The sequence below is a fragment of the Suricata suricatta genome, chromosome 2 (genome assembly GCF_006229205.1).
Source record: "Suricata suricatta isolate VVHF042 chromosome 2, meerkat_22Aug2017_6uvM2_HiC, whole genome shotgun sequence".
Classification (NCBI taxonomy): Eukaryota; Metazoa; Chordata; class Mammalia; order Carnivora; family Herpestidae; genus Suricata; species Suricata suricatta.
Window position 1 is genome coordinate 179586167 of NC_043701.1, and position 16502 is coordinate 179602668.

Genomic DNA, 16502 nt, shown 5'->3' on the forward strand with positions numbered 1-16502 from the left:
TGACTCCAGAGCTCACGCCTTCACCTCCTCACCCTCTAGATCTTTTTTATGTGGGTCAGCGACCCGGAAAGGCCACCGGGGGCCGTCCACACAGAGGATGAATCACGGCAGCAGGAAGAGCACTGAACAGAGAGTCGGGAGCCCCAGCTTCCAGCCTTCCCGGCGTCCTAAGGGCAAGTCACCGGCTCTCCCGGGACTCCGGAGGCCTCACCCTCAGGTGAGGGGACGGACAGAGGACAGTCAGCAGCCGCTGCCAGGACCATGGACGGGAGGGGTCAAAGACCTCCTCAGAGTTCAAGCAGAGAAACTGCTACTGATTAGTGACGTCGGTCAAGAGCGCAGAATCCGTGTGCTGGATCAGCGCCCCCTGCCACCACCCCTTGCCATCCACCCCTCTGATGGTCCAAGTCTTAAAGACTCTCTTCCTTTGTCCGAGCGCACCCTGATTGGTTGCCCCTCGGAAGCGAGTGCTCCCGTGTGCCCACAGTGGGTTTTGCCTTTACTTTTATTTAGCGTTCACTTCATGCTAATGAGAGACCCCGGGCTTTCTGAGACTGCCCTTTCCTAGATCCTCACGACCCATCTGCATTCTGTGCTGTAACGGGCAATCCGTTTCTGAACCCTCCCATCTGCCGTCCACACGGTCCCCAGGCCAGCAGGAAAGGTCTGAGGGAGCAAGGCAGCAGGAAACTAAGCCCGGCAGAGCAGGCGGCCGGGGGCAGTGCGGACAGTGGGTGGCCACAACAGCCCAGACGAGCCAGGCCAGAGCCCAGGGGCCTTGCCAGGGAAAAGCATGGCTGGCATGGCTGCCACGGCTGCCTGAGCAGGAAGGTCACACAGCCAGTAGTGTGCAGGGCCACCCCACACGGTGGCTGAGGAGGGCCACTCCCTTGTTAAAGGGAACCCATACCGGCCAGTGAGGTGGACGGTGAAGGGCTGAGCCGGGGACACCCTGCGACGGCGTCCAGCAGCAGCTCCTTGCCCGTCGCAGCCCCCGGGGCCCCAGCCAACCCGGCGCCCCCGGATTCATCCTGGATCAGCCCTTCGGGCACAGCTGCTGTCCCCCGCTCTTTCCCTGGCCAGCGCTGCCCCCGCTGGCTCTCAGGACCCCCCCGTGCATCCGCTACCACGACACTAGCTGCCTGTTCTGGTGCTGGCTCTGGGAGGTGTGGGGACATGGTGTGCGGGCAGCTGTGACCGATCAGACCCCTGTTCCAGCGCCCCAACCCCTCTTCACAAGCGCCTTGCTCCTGCTCAGAGCGCTGCTGAGAAAGACGATTTGTTGCCCTTGCAGGCGGACCAGCACGGAGTCGAAGACACAGCAGGGACTGCGACACCCAGGGGCACAGCATTCGGCGGGTCTCACTGTGGCTCCACCCCCGCCCCCCCCCAACCCCCCCGTCCCCCGGTAATCTTGGCTCTCACGCATGTGACCTGTGCCTACATGGCCACGCACAGCTCAGGTCTTGCAGGGGAGTCACCCCATGCTTGGTGGTCACGCCAAGTCTCAAAGCAGCAGTCACCACTAAACACGTCAGCAACAGCCCTGCTGACAAACAACTCCTCCACACGGGCCGGGCCCCGCTCTCAACGGCACACATCCCCACAAGACACCAGGCAGAAGGGGTCGTGTGGGGAAAGCTGAGCGGGAGGTCAGCACAGTGTGACCGGGCAGGGGCGGGCGCGCCTGACCCTCTGGGCCACCTTCGGGCAGCTGCTCTGGGAGCCGCAAGGCTGCAATGGCGATTCCAGGGCAGGGCGCCCAGGGCTGGGTCCCCGTGCCAGGCCTCCAAGCAGGGAAGCTCCTCGAGGCAGCCTCCCGCTCCCACAGCCTCGCTCGGCACCCCTGCCCACGCGCTGGGCAAAGGCGGACAAGTCTGAAGGCAATGACTCACTGCCCGACAGACATCGGCCACTGCTGGCCAGCTGTGCCCAGGGCTGCTGGCCAGGGCCAGGGCGGGGCATCCCAAGGTCAGGTCTACCTAGTCCCACGGGCGACAGACTTGACACAAAACGCTCACGCGGCCGAGGTGACTCCGACTCCAACACCACTTCACAAGCCTCAGTTCTGAGCACAGAGCTCACTGCAGGCCGAGCCGAGCTGCGGGGCAGGCCCCGTCCCCAATCTCAGAAGGAAAGGACACGGAGAGAAGAGGAAGAAGTAAATGGCAAGGACAGAAAAGGGAAAGGAAAAACAGAAGGGAAGAGATGGGCAAATAGAGAAAGAAGAGAATCCTTACGAGGGGCCGAGTGTGCCCCCGAGACCATCGCCCCTCTGCCAGTTCTGCCCCCGGAGTCGCCCACAGCGAGCCGCGCCTTCCCTCCCGAGGTGTGCAGCGGCGACGGCAGGGGCGCTCGTCAGGACAGGAGACACGCACACGTGTATCAACAGATACAGACGCACGCGTATGCTTACACACACACATACCTGCACCCCAGACACAGACGCACACGTACAGGTGGACACATTACACACGCGCGCACGCACATGATTTCCCGTTTTCTTCCTGACAGACCCACGGCCAGCGGGGATGGTGGTCTTGGCCGCACAGAGACACAGAGATGTCATGCCATTTGCCCAGGGCTGCCAGCCTTCCGGCCATCACCCGGAGGCCTTCTGCTTTGTCGGTGTGCCCCCAGGCGCCAAATGCAGGTCCAAAAGTGGACGCCATGCTCTAGAAGACCTCAGCTTCCACAGGAGGAGCTGACTGGACAAGGCTAGAAGGACTCTGGGTGCCCCCCTTGCTCTGGGCACCCTGACTGGTGGCCAGAGAAAAGCTCCCGCACGCTCGTCCACACCCTGGGAGGTGTGCTCTGGGCCCTGAAGGCCCCAGCCCCAGTCAGCACCTCAGAAAGCCGGGGTTTCTCAGAACGCCGAGGCTTTGACCAAGAAGGTAGTCTGCACCTCCGACATGAGAATCTCCTACACCTGGTCCCAGACCTACGCACACAAAGGGGCTCCTTCACAAAAATGCCCATTAGAACCCCTTGCCCCGAGAAAAGTGAGTATTTATAAGCCAAGATCACGAGACCTATGAAAAGAGAGTCCAAGATCCAGGTTGGAGACACCGAGCAGTGCTGAGCCTGGCTGCGGGGCTATGTTTCCACAGACTCGCAGCCCCTCCGGCCCCAGCAGCACCAAGTGCTGAGAGAGGGGGGACTGGCATCTGGGCAGGCCCATGTCAGCCATCACCTGGCCACAGGTAGGTGTCTGGACACCGGTGACATGCTCAGCGCATGGCGTTGCCAGGCAGAGGGCCCTACATCTTCCAGGCTGGGTCCAGGGCTCTCTGCAAAGGCACCGGGGCTGCATTAGGCCTTGCTTTTAAAAAGGCCCCAGGGAAAGCAAGGTGCACCTCGAGAGGCCATAAATTATACAAAGGGAGCGCCAAGTAGGCAGAGCCCCGTGGAGACAGGACTGGCTGGGGTTCTAGAGGCTTGGTCGGATCCCTTCTATCCCCAGGGCTCTGGTCCCCCCCTCCTGGCGCCCACACTTCCCAAGGGCCCCTTTTGCACTTGCCCTGGACTCTGTCCTACCCAGGCCTTGGCTAGAGAAAGGCAGGCAGAATCGGGGCGGCCTCACTGGGATCTTGGAGGCCTGCCTGGAGCCAATGAAGCAATCTACACAGCTGGGCACAGCCCCGCCGATCAAGAGACTTTCAAACAGTTTCTACCCGAGCAAGGACGGGAAACGTCTCCAGTGACGCCAGTGGTGTTACTCCAACCCGAGGGTAGTAAAATATAATAACACGTGTAAGTTGTTTTTATTACCTATCCAGCTTATTAGCTAATAAAATAAGCTCAACGTTAAAAACTTAACTGAGGCCATTTTATCGCACCCAGCACTCAGGGCTCTGGGTTTCCTTCAGAAGTCACCCAAACCTGTCACCTTTCCAGCCTTTTTACCTATTCAGGTTTCTCCAGAGAAGGAAAATTCCACTCCCATGTCCAACACAAATGAGTGCGTTCAGCCGCTGTCTAGCTAGTAAAGCAAAACAGGTCCCCGACTTAGGAAAAGGAAAGGGACACACCTGGAACAGCGATGGAAGAAATGGAAACGGGAAAATGAGGGCAGAGGACGGAGGGCTCTTCCCCAATACGGGGGAAGGCAGAGCCTGTTGCAAGCCTGTCCCCCAGCTGCCCCGGGCCACGGCCGGGCTCGGGAGCAAAGGACCAGACGCTCTGGACTCTGGGGCAAGGTGCGTGCCCGGAACTCAAGACGCCCGCCCCTCTTCTTTTCTGGGGGGTGGGGGGGGGGAAATCTCTTGCTGGGGGTGGGGGGGGCTGGAGAAGAGAAGGAAATGCCATCAGTGGAAGCAGCGTTTTTACTCTAAAGCAAAAGGAGGCCCAGCTGAAAAAGCAGCCCTGGGCACTGAAAGAAGGCCGTCACGTCCACCAAGAGGAGTGGACGCAGGAGCCTGCCTGCCCAGAAGCAGCCACGGGCTGCGTGAGCAAGGCCGGCCAGTCTCGGTCACCTCACACCCAGCAGTGACCGATGCTTCCATGACAAGACCAGCAGAGGACGGTGAAACCGTGACACGAAGCACAGGACCTCCTAGACGCAGAGCACAGGCCCTCCCTGGGCCTCACAGTCCCCCTCACAGCCTCAGGCTCCTCAGTAACACAGATGGTACTCAGGCTCAGAGACTGTCCTAAACTCCAAGTTCACCCCGTTCGAATCCACACCCGCTGTCAGTGTCAGCACGAGGCAAGGCTCCAGGACACAGAGAACAAAGGGCAAGCGATGGCACATGGGACCGGAGGCCTCGCCTCTCGTGAAGCGAGGATGATGACAGAGGTGGCCCAGAGGACAGCAAACACAGTTTCTCCATGGTCTCCCGCTGTCGCCAGTCTAATCGACAGTGCTTCCCGATCCCTCAGCCTCCAGAGCCATCACCCACGGTCCGATCTCAGGACCAGCATCACCCGAGGGACGAGGAGCCCTGGCCTGTGCTGCGGGGATGGGGCTCCCGGGACAGAGGCTCCAGCGGGGTGCCAGCGGGGGTCACCAGGCCTGGGCGACCATGGTCTGCCCCCCAGCACCTCACCTCTCGCCATCTGTCTGCTCCCGTGCCACTAGCATGTGTTCACAGGGAAAGAGCATTTCTGATTTTAAACGAAGAGAAAAAAAAAACTTGATATCCTCTTTCTTTGAACAGGACTTAAAAAACCAAGGAATGAAGCTGGCCCCGCGCATCTGCCTGGGGTGGGCCGGGACCAGCCGAGGCTCCCATAAGCCCCCAGGGGCTCCTGCAGGGCCCCCCGTGTGGCCGGGGCTCTTACCTGGGCCATCTTGGCAAGGTCTAGGGAAGGCCTCTGCTCCTGCACCTCTTCCGGGCGCCGCCGCTTAACGCCGACCTTCTTGTCGTTAAGGACGCACGGCTGGGAGCGGCTCCGGGACAGGCCGCTGGAGCGCCTGGCCAGCTCTGGGGTGGAGGCCGGGGTGCTGCTGGCGGAGGGCGGACAGTACTCTGCAAAGGAAAACTGCTCGTGCGAGCAGGAGAGGGACCGCTGCATGTCGAGCCGGCCGCCTCCTGCGGGGTTCGGGTCAGAGCTCCAGATGTCGCCTGCCTGTCCGCAGGTGGCCGAGCCCGGCGCCCCTTGGCAGGGCTGACCCCCAAAGCGGTGGTGGAACCCCGCCTGGTCGTAGGGCGAGGAGAGAGCGTTGGCCCGGGCGGGGAGGCTGAAACTGGAGCTTCTCTGCATGGTGCTGAAGCCGTTGGAGTAGCGCTGGACGCTGCCCCCGCTGTAACAGCGTCTCTTCTCCACCGGGGTCCAGACTTTGGAGCCCAAGGGCCTCCACGATGTCCGGCAGCTGGACATCTCGTCGGAGAAGGACAGTGACCGGCACTGGCGCTTGCTGGGGGGTGCTGAGGGGTTCCCGTTCTGGTCACTAAGGCTGAGGTCTTTGATCAGGTTGGTCACCGCGCAGGCGGTCGCTGCCTCCCGGTGCCACAGAGCGCGGTCCTGACACTTCTCGGGCAGGCACTCCCAGATGCTGGTGCTCGGCTGCTCAATCTGAAGAGGGCATTTCCTGTCCAGGTCTCGCCATCGGTCATTTTCTGGTTCAGAAATGACAAAGAGAAAACAGGGTTCGAGAAGGCCTCTAGGGCGGCCCACTATCTCCTCACCAAGAGCTCGTTTTAAACAGGATTTTAGAGACAGAAAGGCCCTTAAAACCCATCGAGTCCAACCCAACTGTATAGACGAGAAACTGAGGCTCAGAGAGGGGAGGGGAAGCCCAAACTTTGGCGTCAGGAACAGAGCGAGGCCTAGGAGACATGTACACACACCCGCCCCCAGGCCTCCTGGTGCAGCTTCCTTGCCAAAGGTCCATGCTCCCTCCCACGGAAGTCCAAAACCGCAGTTTTCACCCAAATGCGTTCCCATTTTATAGATGGGAAATCGAGCTGCCCCGCCCCTCCCCTGGCCTGCAGCGGCCAGGCAGACCCCCCTCCTCCTCCGGGTGCTTGGGTGCTCTGCGGCTAGGACTCAAGGCCCTGGCGGGAGACCAAAGAGGAGTCTTTTGGTACTTGGGAGGGTCAAGGTCAAATGCGGGGGGGGGGCGGGTACCGACGGGTTAGTTCATCTGAATTCCGTCTCTGAAACACTTGCTGACAATAGGAACTGGACACTGTGCTGATTTATGCCTCCTCCACCCCAATGCTCCACAATACTATCGTCACCAACAGCTGCCAATCCTGGGGTGCTCTCCTGCGTTCACCTGATGTCTCATGCAAATCAAGGACATTTAAAGCCACTAAAATCTGTAGAAGCACACCTTGGGCTCCACAAACTTAAGAGTACAATTTACACTTACATATTCAGGTCTCCAACTTGACCACAGGAATAAATAAGCTACTCCTGCTAGGAAACGCTGACTTTGCACTTGAACCTCTATTTTAGTGAAACATTCAGAACCTATTTGTTGTTTTTCTACTCTGGGATCAGGCACTGTGCTGAGAATTTTAGGCGGGCAGGCCCAGATAAACCAGACATTGTTCTTGTATTCAAGTTCATAACACAAAAGCAAAGTTAAGAAACACAGTGTGCTTCCAGGGACCAACATAGTGGCATGTTTCTGTTTCTGTTTTTTAAAATGGACACGCATTTATGAAGTGTCCACCCAGGAATATACAGAAAACGACAGCCTGTGGAAGGATGGAAGTGAGGCATGAAATGACACTTGGGTAGGGTCTGATGCACACCGGTTCTCACAGCACTGCCGTCAATTACCCCCGCGGGGGAGCAGAGAGCTCCCGGGCCGCTGCAACCCACAAGGCACCCTGAGCACCATCGCTGCCCAGATCGGGAGACAAAGGCTTAGGAGGCTGAGTAAGTGGCTCGGGGCCACACGAATGACTGGAGGCTGGCCCAGCCCAGAGCCCTATTCTTTTCGCTGTGCTGCCACGCTGAAGGGAACCACAGGGAGCCCGACACCGGCCCTGCCCTTCACGAGTTTAGGAGTCATCCAGGGTGGGCCATCTGCTCAGAAAACCATGGTGAAGCCCAAAGGCGTGGACCAGTCTGCAAGGACCACACATCCAACTCTTGGGCCCAGGGTCCCAACCCCTTAGGCCACTTCTCAAAGGACACAGACAGACATTGAATGACGGACCCTGGGCTGAGTAACAGTAGCTACTGGACAGGCTCAAAGGGAAATGACCAGTGAGGCCCAAAAGGAGGCTCACAGCCAAACATAAGCCAAATTAGGGCTAAATGTGATATTCCTTCACCTAGGGTGCCCTGCCAGAGTCACAAGACACGCCTAAGGGGTTGGGACCCTGGGCAGGGGACACTGGAGGAACCATCCAGAGACTATTCCCACAAGAGGGCCTCAGAAGCTGGAGATGCGGGGGAGAGATTTTCCGTAAGCCCAGCCCAGCTGAGAACAAACCAGGACAGTCACCAAAGATCCAAGTCACCTCCTCCCTGAATCCTCCTGGGCCCCAGTGCACGCACGGCCCTTGAACTAAATTTGACAAATTATCACCATGGTTCACCTTTGTGCAAGTAGCATGTATGTTGTTCCAAATAAGTCTTCACTCCCCACTGTCCCCTGGGGCAGCCACCATCCTTTTAAGCCAGTTTCGATTTGACAACTGTTAGCAGTTGAAAGATGAGCAAACTAAAAATAAAGTAAACTTACCTGTTACCTGCTTTACAAAAAGAAAAGTGACCCTCAGAACCAAGTGAGGATGTATGTGTTGTAAAGGTTTACAAAGTGACACGAGGGACAGCAGGATGGCAGCCACACCTGAAACGCCCTCCAGTCAGGGCTGGTGACACAACAGACCGGACTGGGGAGGAAGATAGCATTAATGATGTGGAGAAATGTGAATGATGTAATTCCAAACCCAAAGAAACAGGGCAGAAGATCCCTATGGATCGCAGGATTCCTGTTTTGTCAAGTATGTACACTGAACGTGAAGATTAAGAGAAAATAAACCAAAATGTTCACAGTCGAATGAGAGAGAGCTGGCTGATTTCTACGTTTTCCTTTTCATTCCCCTATGGTTTCTACATTCTCTATAAGGACGAATCTATTTCCAAATGTGTGGGGGATGTGGCCACCAAGCCCACTGGGGTGGGGCCAGGGCAGGGCCAGGGCCTATGATCCCAGCCTCCTCTGGGTTTGCTCCTTTGGTCTTTCAGGGAGTTCCCTTACAATAACACTGGCCACCAACTTCTCTTTGGGGACAAAGCCCGGAGGCACCAGATGGCCCAGGAGGACTGTGGCCAACTGAGGAAGGACCCAAGGGGCCCAGACACAGTAGCAAGGGCCCCAACAGGGAGCCACAGTGGCCCTGCTTAAAGAACCCAAGGCTCACTATAGATGGTCTCTGCTGGAGGCCTTGGGAAACCCACGAAATTAAAAAGAATTGATCACATCCTCAGAGGATACCGCTCTCTATTCCATTTTAACGTCACTGCCCCGGGACTTCCCGTCCCCAGGGAAGTCAGGAGAAGTAAGGGGACTTGCGAGCCAGTTAAGCAGAACATTCGGTACCCCTCATGGTGACAGCGCCAGTCCACCACCACAGCTACCTCGTGACCTTGGTGCCTCCCCACTCCAGGCTCACCTCCTCACTGCGTCCAGAGCACTTCCCCGGGCCCATGCCAAGCACGGTCTGACCCCAGGCAGCTGCCCATGTCCTTCCAGAAAGAATGCAAACGGTTTTAGCCTGCCATCCAGACCCCAGCCACCCACCTCCCCAGTTCACTCTGCTCCCGACGCCCTGACCTTCCTGTGATGTCAGACATCAGACGAGAAGCAGGCAGAGTCGAAACCATTTTCAACGACTCCAGAAAGAGCCCCTTACAGCACTCTCTCTCCTGCTGGCTTCTGGATGCAGCCCGGAGAGTTGTCCGTACATACTAGCTACTCTTAATGAAGCGGGAGTTTCATGAAGCAGTCGCGGGAATGAGCACAGGGAACTTCTGGGAGCGGAGGTGGTGCCCCACCTGTGTCCAGGTTCACTGTCAAATCCCGGGTGGGGACTGGTTTGACAGCTCACACTAGCCTCCTGCTCACCTGCGGGAACCACTCCACTCCGTTTTAAGCGGAATGCTCTATGGCCTTAACAGTAAGATCTACTCGTTGAAATGATTAAGACTCAATTCTCAACCGGGTCCACGGGTCAAATGTGAGGGCAACAGGTCTGCCATGAAGCTACCCCACCCCCACCTCCCCGCCCGAACATAGCTCTTTCACACCCTTATGCCTTTGCAAAGGCCTGGACGATCCTTCTCCTGCCTTCATCCTTCCCACAAGGGGCTCTTCCTTCCAGAAGAGCCAACTCCACATCACCTTCTCTGTAGATGTGCCTTCTCCATATTAGCCAATGAGTGCCCAAAGCGCTTTGTCTGACTTTCAGTCTCATGGCTCAGACGTTAACTGAACCTAAATTATCTGTTTACATGTCGGCTTCCACTGAGCCACAAGCTGGCCGGCACAGACCCAGTGTGGCCCCCCAGTGCCCAGCATGGAGCCCGGCACACCGCAGACCCTAGCCGGTGATGGTGGGTAGAGGAAGGAGCAGAGAGTGTGCCGGAAAGCAGCAGAGCCGGCCATGGGTGTTCCCTTGGCCTCGCTTGGTCTTTTATCCTTGGTCAGGGAGGTCTGAGCTGGGCTCTGCCTTCCACTTCCTGCTTTACCGAGGCTGTGCACAGTTGCATATGAAGGAGCCAGGAGTCTGGCTAGTGGTATAACGTCCGAGATTCTCTGGAAACACCAAGCACTGCCCAACCGCGACTCAACACCAGCCAGGTGGCCGCTTGGTCATCTGAAGGGCAGATAGTATTTTCATTGTTACTATCTTTACCACTTGATAAGTACAATATAAGAAAAGTAAAGACAATGGAGGCTATGTTTAGCCTTTGTGTTTCCCCCCTTCACTCAAGGAACAGAAAGCGACTTGCTGGGTCAGGTCGTCAGACACAAGAAACAGGAACCGGAGCCACTTTTTACTGGCAAACTGCCCTGAGCCTCTGGCCCTGACGTCACACGGTACAAAAAGGGCCTTGGGAGGGCGCCGAGGAGAGGCCCCCGGATGCCCCCGCCCCTCCGTCCACTATCACTCTGCACAAACAACTGCGTAACTCTTTCAAAAGGGACGATGGCCATGGACCCGGGAAGGCCACTGAGCAGGGGTCACTTGGTATGGTGGGAAGGGTACGGACGTGGGTTTGAGTCTCAGCCCTGCAAAGTTACTTAATCTCTCAGGGCCTGAGGAGGGTGACAGATAGTGATGCAGAGCTACTGTAGGAACCAAACAGTGGCTCGGGACAAGGCCTGTGAGGCCACAGCGGGTTCCGCCAGCGGCAGTGCCGTGATGACAAGGACGGCGTCGGATGGCGCCCCTACAGCTCCGGCCACCGGGCGCCAAGCACTGCGGGCCCAGCTCCACCGCAGGATTTCCCCCGCGTGGTTTCAGGGGCACCTGCAGGAGCACCCCGTGGGGTGTTACAATGCAATCCCTAGGCCCGGTCCCCACCTCAGGAAACAGAATATCTAGAGGGGAGGAGTCTGAGTGTAAGTAAGTTCCTCTACACCCGGCTTCGGCTCAGGTCATGAGCTCATGGTTGGTAGGTTCAAGCCCCGGGTTAGGCTCTGTGCTGACAGCTTAGAGCCTGGAGCTGCTTCAAATTCTGTGCCTCCCTCTCTCTCGGCCCCTCCCCTGCTTGCTCTCTGTCTCTGTCTCTCTCTTTCTCAAAAATAAACATTAAAAAATTGTTTAAATAAGGTCCTCAGGTTAGTTTATTGCAAAATTGCTGAGAACCATTCCTCCAGCCTACACAGGAGCCTGGGTTCTCAAATACCCTTGTCAGAGGGGCAGCTCTCTCAGCCCACCAAGCCACACCCAGGAAGCTTCCAGAGGGTCGACCGGTCCAGTTTCTACAACTGTAGATTCAGAACACCATTAAAAGTTGGTGTTTTGGTGTTTCTTTTCAGACAGGAAGTCGACCTACAGACAAGGAAAACTTTTACCCTCAAGTACTTAGAGGGCCCTATTCCCGAGGGAGGGGGTGGGGCCCGCCCTGCACAGCAGGCCCTGGATGGGGAGCCACTGGAAGAGGCCTGGGACAGCAGGGGGAAAGCCTGAGGCCTCCCCCCTCTCCCGGGGACACACTGACACCAGGCCCCTGGTGGACGTGGGCCCGGCACCAGCCCCACGCGCCCTAGGCAGTGCTCCTCACGTCAACATTCAGGAACATCTGAAGTTTCTCCTCCCCTGTTGAGCCGTCTTCACAGCTGGGGGTGACTCACAGGGGTGTGCGTGCATGCGTGCGGTAAACGCACACCAGGCTCCACCTCCAGACGGGAGGACAAGCTACGCAAACCTACACGAGAGCCCACAAGCCACCCGGTCCTCTCACCATGACCTCCGCGGTGCCCTTCAGAGCCAAGGCTTACGGTCTGAGCCTGGAGTTTCTGGAAGACTACCACTGCTCATGCACATGGGAACGAAACCCCAGACCCCCAACCCCACTCACGAGGCCCCCAGGCCAGCCACGCCCGGACTCAGGAGGGCAGCAGGCTGTTGGGTACACAGATCTAGAGCTCAAAGAAAGAAAACACTTGGAGGAACACAAATAGCACTTGACCTCAAATGTTCTCGTTTCCATTTCTATCCTTAAATGTGAAGGGAAATTCCCAGGGGCCCCGACTCGTAGGGGCCTACAGCTTTCTTAGGTTCAAAAGATAGAGGAGATTTATGGCCCTGAGTGTCTGTGGGCTGTGTTTTATAGGCTGCCGCAAGGTGACATAACCACAGCAGAATGTGGTTTCTAGAAAAGGTTAGGCACCTGAAGCAGAGACCCAAGATGTAAGACTCGCGTAGCCTCCCAGGCCTGGGTGGCAGGTCTCCAGCCGGACCAAGACGGGCTGACTCATTCTTGGACTTCACACCTATCTGCTTGTGCTGACGGTGACTCTCTCCCCAGCCCTGTGGGTTGGGTTGTGCTAACTTGGCCTCGGGGCTGCAAAGGCCTCTACGCCTGGTTTGGGGGTAGAAGCTCTCAGCAGCCCTTTCAGTGGGAAACTGGAGCGTGTCCTTCTGAAGGCAGCATTACTAAGTCCGTCTCACAGAAAGAACACAGGGGAAGACATGGACCCAGTGACATGTGCGGCCCCTCAACAGGGTCGCTGATGTTCAAGTGAACTTCTAGAGCCCCCCGCCAAGTGGAGTGTCTCCTTCTCTGTGTCATCAGACCGTAGACAGATGCCATTCAAAGCTGCATCAGGAAGAAAAGGTTCTTGGGCTTTGCCCGACCTCTGGTTGTGCCCTCTCGAGTGCGATGACTCATAGCATGTCACCTATCTTGGGTTCAGGGACAGTGACACAGGACACCAAGCGCCTCGGCCAAGGCATAAGGACAGGGGATTAGGACGGCTGGAGAGAACACGCCAGCAGCCCCATCAAGGGAGCTGGAAGGCTGGCCTGAGGGGCTCTAGGAGAAGCTGGAGCAGCTGGTCACCTACAGAGTGGACACCAGGGCCCCGCCCTCACTGGCTGGGTAGGATGGTCCACGGCGGCTACCCCAGCTCTGCTCTTACAAACAGAGGCTTGCTGTGATCCCCGGATAAGATACTGTAGAGGGGTAAAAACCACTCCAGACTGAGCACCCATCTGTATGGGACAAGGGATGGAGAAGCGGCCACTGAGGGCCTGTGACGGCCATGCAGCTCGGACCCAGACCTCCAGCCCCACCTCTGGCCTCCAGGGGCATTCAGAAACGTGCACAGAGCCAGCATTCCCAACGGCAACAAAAACTGAGAAGGGACAGGAAGGTCCTTTCCATCCCACTCCTTTGGATTCCCGTCCTTGTCATGGGTACACAGAGCACGGGACACAGGCACATGCTTCCCATTCATCTCCAAACCGATGCGCGCAGCAGAGCCGAGGGCCCTTATGCAGGGGAGAAAACTGGCAGCAGGGACAACTATTCAGAAAACCAGCAGTAAACTGCGTATGAACCGTTAGCTGACAAACATCCCACCGGGATCCTTGCCGGGGCAGAGAGAGCGTGTCAGCCCACAGCCCAGGCGCACCACTCAGCCGTGGGGCAGAGAAGCGAGCTTGAGAAGGGCGTCCTGCCTTCCTACGGAGGTGCGGCAGTGACAGGCAGAGTCTGCAATCCCAAGGCCATGCCGCCCCAAACTTGAGCACCTTTCTAGCTGGCAACGCAGGGTGGGGGGCGGCACCCACTCAGCCGGGCAGCTGTCACTCCCTGTCCTCTGGCACCGCTGTGGGCCCCCTCCCCCCTCAATGCTGGCCAGCCTGGGTGAGAAGGCAGCCGGGGAGGCTCCCTTTTCACAGGTCACGGTAAATGGCTATCATGTGCCAACTACACTTTGCACCTACTTCCAGTCTGCACTCGATTCCAGAAACACCGTCTGAAACCGGTAAATGGCACAAGGAACCATGCATGGACAAACCTTCCACTATCCGAGGGACTAGAAAATCACACGCATAACAATGATAAATAAAAATCAATAAAAAAGAAAAAGTCAACTTTAAAAAAGTCACACTTCTGCAGAGTCCTATACGGATGGGCTTTTAAACCTGAAAGCAAAGCTCCCTGTGGCCGATTTTGGCGGACAAACCTGTGTCTGTCGTATGGGAGGCTCTGATCTAATGACCGTGTCCCTGGTGGCTACCTCTCTGAGACGGAAGCAGCCGCAGAGACCAGGAACTGGCCTGCGCCGCTCAGGTGCCGTCACTGGTGTCCGTCTCGTCTCCGGTCCTCTGCTCGTTCCGGGAAATCTAGCGCGGCCCACCTCTGGGTGCCACCTTTTGCACCCGAGGTGTGATCCCACTCCAGGGGCAGCGACGAATGGCGGCGCAGTTAAAAGACCAAAAGCTGCCAAATCTCAACGTGGGATCCTTCAGTCCCACGCAGCTCGGCTCAGCCAACTGGTTTACCCTGTAGAAATTAACCCGGAGAGTGCCCCCCGGGAGCACCCCTTTCATGTACACAGCAAACTTTAACAGCCAAGTAATTAAACACAGAGAGTTAGGCCTTATAATTAAAATGCTGACAAACCCCAACCAGAGCCGCACATGGAAGGGCTGCGATTGTATTTTTACAATTCCCTTTTATACATAATGGATGATCCTTCTGCTCAAGTTTCTGTATGTTCTCCGCTTGTGAAATAATTTACATTAATAAATAATTTATTACCATAACTCCTAAAGTAATTATGGGTTTCCGTGCAATTTTTTTTTAGCATATGAATTGTTTTGTTCTCTGTTCATTGACTTGTATTTGCACGACTTTTCCTAGTAGCCTTTCTGCAATAATTGGCATTGCGTTCGCTTTCTCATATATTATTTGATTTCCGGATCTCTCCTGGCCCGAGGGGGGAGGAAAATGGAACATGTAACCTCCGTTGCCCCTACAACGCAGGACTCAGTTAATGAGTGCAATTAGCCAAGGGAGGTGACTGGAGCCTGCTCTCACCCCACTTGCCGTTTCACCAAAAAGGATGAAACAAATACACATGTGCCCCTGGGTCAGCATCATGGCGGACGACAGGGGGTCTGGGGGGCGGGGGGGCCACGCGGAAAGGACTTCCATCCAGACCCTGCCTCTCGAAGCCCAGAAGGATTCTCCCAGGGGCAGCCAAGCCCCCTTCTCCGCCTGCTAGAAACCGCGGCTGGCAGCGAGGGCTGGCGGGCCCACCAGGCTGGCTCACCAGTGGGCGGCCACACCCGCGGGGCCGCCACCTGACCGAGGCTTCCTGTGTCGAGAACCCAGTAACCGGGCCTGTGCACAGCTCTCCCCCACACAAGCTGCTTGCAGAGGAAATTCCAGTGCAGCCAAGAAAAGTGTCCTCGGGATGGTATGGGAGGTGAGAAAGGAAGCCAAGGGGCAAAACCCAGTCTCTGCTGGCAAGGGCCCTTCAGGGACCGGGCTGGGCTAGCGGCCTGGTGAGGAGCACCAGGCCCCGGACAGAGCAGGCCAGGCGGTGGCCTGGCTCCAATCGGCCCTGCTTCTCCCGTTCACACCCCACCCCGGCTTTCTTCTCTCCCCCACTTTGGACAAGCACAGAACCACTTCTTTATATCAAGTTCCCAAACTTGGGGTGTGTGTGGGCGGGGGGGCAGGGGAACAAAGCTGGGGAGGGGCACATTATCCAGCTCACAACAACATAAAGTGCCTAAAAAGAACACACGCTGCTGTGAACACTTGATTCTAATAGTGAGGCGTTTTATCTAAGTGGGCACAGAGGAGGCTGAGCTACTTGAAAGGGTGGCCTTTTAAGAGGAAGCAAACAGGCCACTACACTCCCCACCCTAACGCACTTGCTGGGTTTCCTGAAGAATGCTGAGGACATTCGAACTCGCACTAGCCTCCAACTAGGACCCTTGCGTGAGGGCTCAGGGAGGGCATGCTCCGGGTCGCAGGCCCAAGCTGTCCCCAGCAATCACAGCAGAAGTCTACCGACTGGGGCCAGAACATGAGGTCTTTATCTCCCGGAGACAGCCAGTGGGGCTGGCGATTAGAGTCCCAGGACGTTCTGTCCCAGCTGAGTACTGTCCAGCCCTGGGAAGCCTCACAACCCTCCTGAGGAGCCCAGCCGGCCGAACCCGGAGCGCCGGTACAAAGCAGGCAGGCCTCAGTTCCCAGTGCGGGGTGAGGCCACACCTCGACCCACAGGTGAGAGCAGGCAGGGGCGGTCACCTGAGCCTCCCCCAGCACACGGGCATGGGAGGCCTCGGGCTGCTGACACTCCCTCCAAACGAGTGCCCGGAAACGGGACGAGGGCGGGAGGGACAGAGCCGGCACCCTCTGTGCGCTGCTGTCCCTTTAAATCCCACCAAGAGCTGCAGGAAGATGGGCTGAGTTCCCTGTTCTCCGCTCCCCAGGGCAGGCGCTGATTTACTGTCTCTGTGCCAAGTGCCCGACACTCAGTGGGCACTCAACAAATACTTACTAGAACAAACCCTGAAATGAAGCTGTGAAGGCATGCTTCAGATGGGTGAGGGTCTCCC

General features: G+C 57.2%; 1 protein-coding gene across 3 annotated transcripts in view; it reads right to left on the reverse strand.

Annotated features, from left to right (window-relative positions):
- Positions 1-16502, reverse strand: part of FAM53B (family with sequence similarity 53 member B) — a 119622-nt gene that overhangs the window by 43700 nt on the left and 59420 nt on the right. For all 3 annotated transcript variants that reach the window (XM_029932749.1, XM_029932750.1, XM_029932751.1), the window contains one exon: positions 5284-6062. In XM_029932749.1, coding sequence (XP_029788609.1) covers positions 5284-6062 — 779 coding nt within the window. The remainder of the gene's footprint in view (positions 1-5283; positions 6063-16502) is intronic.